Raw genomic sequence first — 11,521 nt, forward strand, 5'->3', positions numbered from 1 at the left:
AAGCTCAAGCAAGACGGCCCAACTTCAACTCACTTCCTGTCATTTTATCGCGTGGGTTCTGTTTTCCACGGACACGCCCACTTAGGAGACTTGCGGCAGGTTTGACTCATGTCTGACTTAATGGTTGACCACGCCCATTTAGGAGACTTGCTGCTACCATTTGTTAGAATTGGCGGAGCCTGCGGTGACCCATCTATAGTAATATAATATCTATGGTTGTGCCTGCCCTTCATCCACATCCTACCAGGCTCGATTACCAAGTGCAGCACAGCGATGGCCCTCCTGAAGTCCAGCAAGGTGCTCTCCAGTCTCGGGAATGTTTCCCCTTCCCTGGGAGTTCTTTCCACCAGAAATAGGTACTAGTCATGCCCAAACGTAATGTTCATGTTGAGATATTACAGTTTTGGCACATGCTATCACAGCATTAGCTGTGTGACAGCAGACAGCTAATGTTAGCTTAACTTGTTAATTGTCATCTAGAGGTTAACGTCAACGTTCCTGGCAAATTGTCAATTAACCAACAAGCTGAGCCTTTTGGTGAGCTGGCTAACTTAGCCAGCTGGGGTCAAGTGGTCACTGGTCACACAACAGGTCCGTTGTGTACGTTAGCTGACGATCACGTTTAAGTTGTGCTATCACATTTGATGTCATTGGGAACCACCTATGACATAGGCGAACACCTATCGTTATCATCCATCCCCTCTGATTTGAATGCAGTTATCGTGCGCTACGGTAGTTTAGCTAGTAAAGTTTCCTTAGCGTTAGCTAGCTATTTCATATACACCGTTTTCGTGTCAAGTGCATGTGTACCGGTTAGGTTTATTGAATTATAGAGACTCTACTTTCATAACATGTCATCTAGGCTGAACATTAATCCAACGTGGTCTACTTAAATTGGGTGGATTTGCAACGTTAACATGGTTTCATGCGTCGTGATTAGTTAGCTTCATGTTATGACGGAAGTAGTTTTATATTTTGATCTAAGCGACTTTCCGTAGTTGGTGAATTCGTGCGAGTTGATTGGTCATCGTGTTCGCACCTCTGATCGTCGATTGGCTATATTCTGATGACGAAGTGGAGAAGTCACCGATGTCCTTTCATGATCTGGTTGGAGGGCAAACTCTCCCAGTTCGGCTATCTGCTATTCTGCCGGATATTATGTTCACAATGTATGTGCAGGGTGTCGTCTGTTGATATTCTGATTCTTATCGAGGGGAACTGAATCTATTCGGCTTCTGAATCTGTAGTAGTACAGTAGGGGAGGCTTGGCGATTTGCTAGGCCGCTCCTATCAGGTTTCCCACTGTGGAGGTGTAGGAGGTTTTCTACTCTTTTCCTGTACTCTCTAGTCTAGTGTCATGTTGATCTCGTTTCAAATAGTAAAGACACAAATATTGGCCTATACTCCCATGCCACTAGCCAGACACATCAAGAGAAGCTCCTTACTTGCTGTAAAGAATAAAGTAGAACCCATGTAAGTCCTCGATTTGGCCAGCAGTCATCTATGAAGCTATGCCTTTGGTATATTGAACCCTCATATTGGAAGCTTACCATGACGTTTGCATAAAGCTGAAAGTTCAGATGTTCAAAGGTTCAGTGGCCATGCTTACTACATGCTAGAAAAAACATATTGGGCAACTGTATGCTTTCTATACTTGCAAGATACCCAGTCTTTAATGCAACATAGCTTATATGGGATTGGTAAAAAAAAAAATACTCTGGAAATGTCAGTTCCTGGATATATTTTACTGCTAGGCTTGAATTATAAAATAGCCTACATGTATATTGTGACGTCACATTATAAAATGTAGCCTAGACTAATTATTTGAGGGGAAAACCTGTATTCAAATGCATGATGATATTGTTCTGTGTGACTGTCACCTCACTGTCAGTTTTGTCAGAGTAAACTATAGGAGGGGATATGCAGCAAAAACGGAATAGTAAAATGAGTCCTCCTACTCTGCATCCTTGAGTGAGTGTACAGATAGAAAACATATAATATTCATAAAGATAAATCATCTAATATGCATAAAGACAAGCAATTTTAAGTTACTTTAATTTAAGTTATGTTTTACCCCCCTCACAAGTGTAGCTAGTTGATTTTAACACACATTCAACATAAAGATCACCCATGCATGTAGTGTTAAGAATGATCTTATTCTTTTACAGTATTCTTAGGTTGGGAGATTGGAGACTCCTGCCCTTTGCAGAGCCTCGAGTCCTAAGTTTAGCTGCAAGCTTTAGTGTTTGAAAGGAGTTGAAACCTGAGATGAAGTGTGAGCAGCGGTGCAATGCAACCCACATCACAAGATCCTCATTTATCAACCAAGGCAAGTGTGTGATGCAATTAGATCCAAACCAAAAAGTGACAAGAGAACTGAACTGTTGCATTAGTAAACAAGGCATTTTGAAATTGGATCTGACACTGATAATGACAAATGGTAAAAACTAAAAAGAGAAATCCTGCTACAATCATGGGATCTGGTAACAGTCTGTGAATGAGACGACTGAATGTAGCCATTTGAGGCAGGTGAAATTAGAATGCTACTTTCTTTAAAAAAAAGTGGAGGTGTGTACATGCTTGCATTATATTTGAACATGGAATGTTGGAAACATGAGTTGTACTCACAGTCACATAGCCTCAAATGTCTCTAATCCACTTGTAAAACAAGGACCACTGTGCTGTGACAGATTAGCCTGCAGGTTCTGTGTGGCCTGATGCTGAGGTCAAGAAGACTGTTATGTAATTATAAATTGTAAATGTAAACTTATCTAATCTTATGTATACATTGTACATTTGATGTGTAACAAGCTTGCTGCTTTAATCTTCTATTTACTCCTTTGTATTGACTTTTAGTTTTTTTGGTCAGGTATTATTCTCATTCTTACTATTAGGGATATTCATTCCCTTTTCACAGATTGATCAATTCCAAGATTGAATTGTCCATTAGAATAATTTAATATTTGAAGATTAACTTAAAACTAGCTTGTCTGTGGTGAGAGTCCATCCTGTCACCAAAAGGGAACAGGTTTGATCTCGGCAACAGATCATGTGTCCAATCTCCAATGTCCATCAATGTCCAATGTTTGTTGCTCTGGACAATAGGGTCAGCTCAATGAAGTGTAAGCTTTGTTAAATGTACAACACCTGTTATTGAAAAGGCTGATGAAGCTACCATGGAGGATTTTGTGCTAACTGTGAAAGGGGATGTGCTGCTTGAAGCGATGGGAATGCAAAAGAAAGGGACTGGCTGAGTAGGTCGAGGCTACTTCTTCCACTTTGTGACATGTGGCTACCAATTACATGACCACGAAAAGGTCACGCAACCGCTGGGTAAGGATGTTTTCCCACGGCCTAAATGCAACACTTATTTTGTTGCATTTAGTGGGAAGTCCAATAGAAAATGTAACTGTTTATGACTCACCTTTGACCTTTTGACTGATGATTATATTTTTTAAATGAGAATGAATGAGAAAGTGTTCATTGTGTAAGCAAAGCAAATTGGAAATGTTAACAAACGCGGATCAAGAAAAGGTAACAAATAAGAGCTAAAATTGGCACGTTTGCTCATGATATACGTTCCCAAAATCAGTTTCATGATTGGCTAAATATTTTTGCTGATGATTTTGCAGCTCTATTTTGTGGCACACTGGTCCTTGGAGTATTTTAGCATCTGTGATTCAAAGTAAAAGAAAATAGTAAAAAAAAAAATAACATCAAGAAAATAACATGGGCAATTTGGGCAATAATTAGCAGATACAATTTCCAAATTATGACCAAAGTGACGACATTTGTTCATTGCAAGTGCTGAACAGAAGGGGTTACACCCGGTCGACGAGGAGACGAGTTGCCAGAACTGCACGAACTGTATAACCAGCGGTGCCTCAGGAGGTCCCTGAAGATCATCAAAGACACAAACCATCCCCACAACAGCCTGTTCTCCCTGCTACCCTCAGGGAGGAGATACAGGGTTCCAAAAGCACGCACAAATCGCTTGAGGAACAGTTTCTTCCCGCAGGCCACGAGACTCCTTAACATACACAAATAGTGTAGTAGTCGTACCGTACCGTACTGCAGCTGCTACCATTATGTATGCCTAATGTTTAATTGTATGTCTAACAAGGTACATGCTATTTGCACCTGTATGTCAATTACGTCGAATTTAAAATGTCTGAACACGTCTAACGTATGCACAATGCCTAATGTTTAATTGTATGTTTAATAAGGTACATGCTACTTGCACTGTAATGTATGTCAAATATGTCGAATTAAAATGTCCGAACACGTCTAACGTATGCACATGACGTGCACCTATGTGCAATGAATATGCCACTGACTTGTCTTATCGCTATTCTGCCGCATTGCCTATTGCTGCTTAGTATTGCTTATTGATGCCTATTTCTTATTGCCTATTGCTCATTGCTTGTTGCCTATTTGTACTATGTCGTAAACGGAGTCCACAGCACAAGAATTTCACACGTGATACTTGTACCATGGAGTGACAATAAAAATCTTGAATCTTGAATCTTGAATCTTGAATCGTCACTTTCTCTTATGTATACACCCCTGATTAGCTGCCCTACTTGTTTTTGGACTCTGGACTCTCTGTGAATGGATTATAATGTTTGTTTCATGAAACGTGCCCCCTCAGCGTGCACCACTCATGTCTATACGTCAGTGTGTTAGCCTCAGCTCACATGGGCAGTTAAGCTGCAGTATTTGGTCCAACATGTGTGAGAGGGCACAGCTAGTAGTAAGTTTAGTTTAGTGTGACCAGTGTTGACCAGAATTGGTGTTTCATGTTTTTTTTGTTGAACACATATTTGTTTGTCTGTTTCTTAAGGCCTTTGTTTTTCAGTGCAGTACACTCAGATGACCTTTCACCTTTGCCTGACAGTCGCCTCAACACAGTCAATGTTTCAAGCCTGTTTGTTCAACCATGCTGTGTACCTGCTTGGTGTGGTTGCAGCTCATTCTGGGGTGGAGTGCAGATGGGTCCCCCCGATCCCATCCTGGGGGTGACCGAGGCCTTCAAGAGGGACACCAACCCCAAGAAGATGAACCTGGGGGTGGGCGCCTACAGGGACGACCAGGGCAAGCCCTTTGTGCTCAGCTGTGTCCGCAAGGTACAGCTACCTCTACTCTCCATTGAAAGCACAACTGTAGTACTAAACTTTTGTAAGCACGCGCGCACACACTCTCACTCTCTCTCTCTCTTTCTCTCTCATACATTCACTAAACAAAATCAATGTAGTTGCACCATACTATTAATCTTTCATTGAGTCTAACTGCCATGATGCAATGGATCGTTTCCACGCCGACATCGAGAGAGAAGTGGAAACGGTCCAATGCAGCCTGATGCAACAGCTGGATCCCGCAAGCGTAACCCCCGTAAGGAGGATAGTAGTGCTCATTATATCATGCCTCCACCGGTGATAGCCGTGGCCGGAGGCATTATGTTTTCAGGATGTCTGTCCTTACGGACGTCCGTCTGTCCGTCCGTCCGATGCTCGTTATTTTATTTTTATTTATTTATATAGCACTTTTCAAAACATAGTTACAAAGTGCTGTACAATAAAAACAAAGTCCTTCTGGGCACAAAGAACATGAGGACAGTAAACAAAAGCAAAAAGACACAGCATAGAAGAACAGACAAGTAATCAAACTTAAGGGAAGGTTAAAACCCAGCAAAACAACTCAACAAGTAATAGAAACCTAAAGGAAAGTAAAACCAACGTTAAATCACATAAAATTGGTAAAAGCTTCCCTATAAAAATAGGTTTTGAGTTGAGATTTAAAAGAAAGCAGTTATGCGATATATCAAGAACGCTTCCACTTGGACTCAAGGATGAACTGATTAGATTATAGTGGTCAAATTTCAAGGTCACTGTGTGTGACCGCCCACCTGTTCCATCAAGGAAGGGGGCGGGGCTCAGTAAAAGGGGCAGAATCTAGGGTTAGGCTGGATTCACACCGGATCAGGTGCTCTGCATTGAACCCCCCCCCCTCGTCCCGCGCTACATTCATAGTCAATGGAGGTCGTCCATCAGTGGGCGACGCAGAGGTGGTACGGCGAGAGAGCTCAGGCCGAACCTACTTTGGGGGGATGCAATCCAATGTCACGCTGCGGGGATAAGGGAAAAAAGCCAACTACAACACAAAAGTGAGTATTACAGTGTTGTATAGGTAACTAGCTTAGTTCTATCTGATCCCTTTTGCATCTTCCATCTCGTTTCTTAGGCAGAGGCTATGATAGCGGCTAAGCAGCTGGATAAGGAGTACCTCGCCATCGGCGGTCTGGGAGAATTTAACAAGTCCTGTGCCCAGCTGGCTCTTGGCGCTGATAGCGAGGTCTTGAAGAGCGGCAGGGTAAGTGGTGTCTGAGCTACTCTAAACTACAGGAGTATCAGATCTTTTCTGAAAGGTTTGGAGCCAAGTCAGTAAAGCAGTTCTCCTCCTCTCCCAACAGAACATCACCGTCCAGACCATCTCAGGAACTGGATCTCTGCGCATAGGAGCCAACTTCCTGGTGAGGAACTTTTTTTATTTGTTTATTTGCATAAATGGATATTTGGGGCTGGCTATCTCATCCGATCTTTTCCTCGCCATAGGCCCGTTTCCATGGTGGTCCACGCGATGTGTACCTGCCCAAGCCTTCCTGGGGCAACCACACACCCATCTTCAGAGACGCCGGCATGCAGCTCAAAGCGTACCGATACTACGACCCCTCCACCTGCGGCTTTGACTTCAAAGGAGCTCTTGAAGACATCTCTGTAAGAGAAGAGTGGGGGACAGTCGAGGGTGGGAAGAGTGACGGGGGAAGATGACAAAAACAATTCTTAAGCCGTGATTTCCACAAGCATGTTGAGTCAGGGGTGATGAGGCCTAGAGAACATTTATTGTGCTTGTAGGAGAACACTGATTGGCTCCATTTTAAGTTGACTAGCCAGAATTTGGGATGACAATTTTGAAAGAGAGCAACAATTGTGTGCTTTGTGTGGTCCGTGGATTTGACAGAACATCCCAGAGAAGAGTGTGATCCTGATGCATGCTTGTGCACACAACCCTACTGGTGTGGACCCCCGGCCCGAGCAGTGGAAGGAGATCTCTGACCTTGTGAAGGTGAGGATGCACCATCTCTGCTGTAAAGGTCTTTTTGAATCTTTGCAGCATTTGTGCAATCTTACATAAAATGTCAATACACTTTTCCAATCATCTATAAAAAAAAGTAGAGGGTCTTTGAATGTTTAAAAGTCACAAACGTATACTTGGAACCAGCTGTTCTCCCATAAATTTGTATTCACCTGTTGTCCCTCTCTCCACCCCTCCCTTCCTCTCTCCCCAATCAGAAAAGGGACCTGCTTGTGTTCTTTGACATGGCCTACCAGGGCTTTGCCAGCGGAGACATCGACCGCGATGCCTGGGCCGTGCGGCACTTCATTGAACAGGGCCACAATATTGTTCTGTCCCAGTCCTTTGCAAAGAACATGGGTCTCTACGGTCAGTCCCACTGCGCTACAAGCTCCTCATAGATCATTGAATTGTTCATTGATAAAGATGACGTATTGACAACAGCACAGAAATATAATGGATATACAGTTCATCAACACTTAACTGCCACTGGATTCTGGTAATGATGTCCCCGAAAGGAAAATGTGTGGACAGAGACGAGATGTGATGTTGGACTGTTTAATCGGTGGTAGGAAGGGACCCAAATGTATTTTGATCAAGTAGAACTATCCAAGAAAAAGTAATATTCATTTGAGTGTGTGTTTGTGAATGAGAATTATCCAGGTTTTGGCCATGCTGCAGTCTGTCTTCCCATAGAGATTAGATGAAAATTAATATAACTGTGTTGGAGGCGAAAAGGCATGACCCCTAATTACAAAGGATTGTATACTATTATTGTATACTATTATTGTATGGTGGTTGGAGATTAATTGGGAGCCAAATGACTGACTACAGTACATGTCCCACAGAAAGGACTGGTTTGAGGAACTGCCATTGGTGCCTTACTGCCACTTAGTGGTAAAAGTTATGTAGTGTAACAACAGTTTGCCACATGTGTGAGATTGGCTCCATAATCCACATAGTCAAAAGGACTTGTTCTCTCTATTGTTATGAACCAATACTTTTAACTTGTCTATAAAAGCTGTTATAATAAACATACAGACTTTTCCAAAGTAGTGTTACTAAATATGTAAAAGTACAATAATCAAGTCAAATTAATTAATTTCCATTTGTGCTGTTATAATTCACTTTGATTTAATAGCCAGGTGAAATCCTAGCAGTCAATCAGTCATAGCAAGTTATCTTTCCTTGATGAGGTGGTCCTAATATCTTTTAGGCTCCGTTTAGATCAGCTGAGTTTGTTTCACACTGTGTTTTCCTGCTGGCAGGTGAGCGTGTGGGAGGCTTCACTGTGGTGTGTAACGATGCAGAGGAAGCTAAGAGGGTGGAGTCTCAGCTTAAGATTCTCATTAGGCCCATTTACTCCAACCCCCCGATGAATGGAGCCAGAATCGCATCAACCATTCTCAACACACCAGACCTGCGCTCAATCTGGTATACGCACACACACACACACACACACACACACACACACGTACACACACACACACACACACACACACACACACACACACACACACACACACACACACACACGTACCACTTACCCAAACAAATCTGTTTTCTATTTTTGAGATTTTTATACTGAAATAAAAACACTTCATTTACACCTCTCCATCTCTCATATACACTAAACCAGCCATTCCCAAACGTAAGAATGCCGCAGCTGCTAAACCCCAACAACTTGTCTGAAGATGGAGATACCAACTGTTTGACTGCAGTAACGACATAGACGGGAGTCTTTCCCTCTCTAAATAGCTTAAATTCTGTTTATTTAACATGGCATCATGTAGAAAATGATTGTTCAAACAAATTGATGTTCAAGATATTTATTTACTTATTTATTGTATATTGTTTAACGGTATTCCTAAAACCACAGATGAACGATTAGCCGACTATGATGCACAGTGTCGACTAGTGATTTTGGTAAACGATTAGTCTGTGAAACCCCTAAAACTTTACCTTTGTCGAAAACGTTGCTGATTTGGAGCTATATTTCGCCGGCTTCTCGGCAAGCTAGCATAACATGGCTGATACCTACGTATTTGTCTGGATGTCTAGTTTCTGGTGATACCGCGTGTTTATTTATCTGGTAATACCAGAAACTCTAGGGTAAAAAGTAACTGAGCCAAACATGGCTTGTGTCGTGCCATAAGAAATTACCGAGGTCCTCCTCTGACCTCATAGCCGTGCTCGTAGCTCACCTGCAGTACCTTCACGGCCCACACTTTGGGAATTGCTGCACTAAACTGTTCCAATTTGCTATAACGTATTCCTTGGTGTGTTTTTACTTGAAAACCGTGTGTTTATTTGCACCTCTCTCGCTCCCAGGCTGGAGGAGGTTCATGACATGGCCAATCGCATCATCAAGATGAGGGAGCAGCTGGCCGCCGGCCTGAAAAAGGAGGGCTCCTCCCACAACTGGCAGCATGTCATCGACCAGATCGGCATGTTCTGCTTCACTGGCCTCAAACCTGAACAGGTACACGCAATCACACATTCTGTATCCATAGGATTTGGCCAAGAATGTAGCTTTCCTTTTGACCCCTGTTCCACCACCTAGGTATATTGATTTGAATGAGTGAAAGTCTCTTTTACAATCTTCCTTTGGCCGGGTTTGGGAGGGGGGGGGGGTTCTGATTGTCTCGATTGATCCGATTTATCTTGACTTGTGTATATTCATTTATTTCCCTGTAGGTTGAGCGCCTGACGAAGGAGTTCTCTGTGTACATGACCAAGGATGGCAGAATTTCCATGGCAGGTGTAACGTCGGGCAATGTGGGATACCTGGCACAAGGAATCCATGCAGTCACCAAGTAGAGCGGATCCAAAAATCAACGCAGCAATGTTAAAGAGGAGCTTTACGTCATTTTCTCTCTCCGTTCCCTCCATTCCATCTTAGAAAAAGACCTGGTATTCTGTTAGACATTTCATGGATTGGATTTCATCAGTTCAGCTTTGACTTGCATGTCTCTATTGTGAGGGTTGTTGAACTATTCAGATTACAATTACCCCTGTTTGTTTTATTTGTTTTCCATTGGACAGGCAGCCGTGACAGGTTGTAAAAGACAGGTTTCCCCCACTACTGACTGAGCTGATGTCTTGCGTTCTCTTGTCTGTGCTTATTTATTACGTGGAATTAACTGTTGGCTGTTCACCAATGTTAGTGATTTGTTTGTCTGCTGTGGGCCCTCTCGTTAGAAAAAAAACAAAACGCAACCAACATTGGGGTAATGTTAGTCTGTACATTACGTGAATGCCTACCTATAGTCGTGAGTACAAGTTCTTTTTTTCTTTTCTTTTTTTCTTGAGGCTGACCATAATAGTGGTGAAGTCGTGTAGCACTTTAAGAGAGATAAGGCACTGTTTCAGTTAAGACTGGCATTCTGCATTTCTATCATTGAGCTATTAATACTGTAGTAACAGGCAAACATTTGTCAATCAGCCAATCAATCCACTATCAGCCTAATCTATTGTTGTTCATCTGATCTACTCACTAATTTACTCTCTTTATTGTCTTTGTCTCTGGAATTGCCCAATCATGCCTCCGTTGTAAACGGTAAATTATATTTTTGTCTCAATCGAATCAAAGTCGAGTTGGTTGCAAGGCAACAGTCAGTTGCTCAGTCAGTATATTTTAAGCCCCTAACAAGGAACACTAGAGCCATGAGCGGTAAACGGTATAGAGAAGTATTTGTTGTTAGATTTCCACCATACAGATTCCTAGACACTTGTTATTCCACTTTAACCTTACATCTAACGCCCTATTTGTTTTTATTGTTTTCATAATGGAACGTTTGTATTTAATACAAGTACAGATGTCTCAGTGTGAGGGGGACAATATGAATGGTTGCTTTGGGGTAATGCCACCCATAACTTGGTGGTCAGTTCATGAAGAAATAAGCACACACTGCTGCATAAATCACATGTCAAAGTCCTGTGTCTGAGTTTGTCCATCATTGAGATTGTGGGATAGAAAGGTACAGATGACATTTTAGGAATGTGGGGGATTCCCCCGTCCTCTCTGTCCTCTCTACTTGTGTTTCATAAACTGGGCATTTAGCCTCCATGTTTTGCATTCTGTCATAGGTTAATGGAGCATCGGTCATGTACGTCGCCCAGAAAAATAAATCCGTAAAGAATAAAGATATTAACTACTTTTTGTTTATTTTATTTATTTTGTGTCCTGGGATATAATGGAGGGTAGACCACTGAAACCTTTTTATTTACAAAGTACACCTCTTTCTAGGCTAAAATGTAGGCTATACCAATATGTAAATTGTTGATATACATCAATACAGCTATACTTTAAATGTATACAAGGTATATGCAAATGAAGCCTATTGGGGTGAAAAGCTATGTACTATATATGTGTGTGTGTGTATATATA

General features: G+C 42.1%; 1 protein-coding gene across 1 annotated transcript; it reads left to right on the top strand.

The window, feature by feature from the left end:
* Positions 1–233: 233 nt before the first annotated feature.
* On the top strand, positions 234–11,290 carry LOC310789355 (aspartate aminotransferase, mitochondrial-like). Its single transcript, XM_083650982.1, has 10 exons — positions 234–356; positions 4,970–5,126; positions 6,241–6,369; positions 6,470–6,529; positions 6,612–6,773; positions 7,018–7,122; positions 7,350–7,500; positions 8,400–8,565; positions 9,463–9,613; positions 9,829–11,290. The coding sequence occupies exons 1-10, from the start codon at positions 274–276 to the stop codon at positions 9,949–9,951; spliced, it is 1,287 nt and encodes a 428-aa protein (XP_083507108.1). The 5' UTR covers positions 234–273; the 3' UTR covers positions 9,952–11,290.
* The last annotated feature ends 231 nt before the right edge of the window (positions 11,291–11,521 follow it).

The sequence above is a fragment of the Poromitra crassiceps genome (assembly GCF_964638095.1).
Source record: "Poromitra crassiceps genome assembly, chromosome: 14".
Taxonomy (NCBI): domain Eukaryota; kingdom Metazoa; phylum Chordata; class Actinopteri; order Beryciformes; family Melamphaidae; genus Poromitra; species Poromitra crassiceps.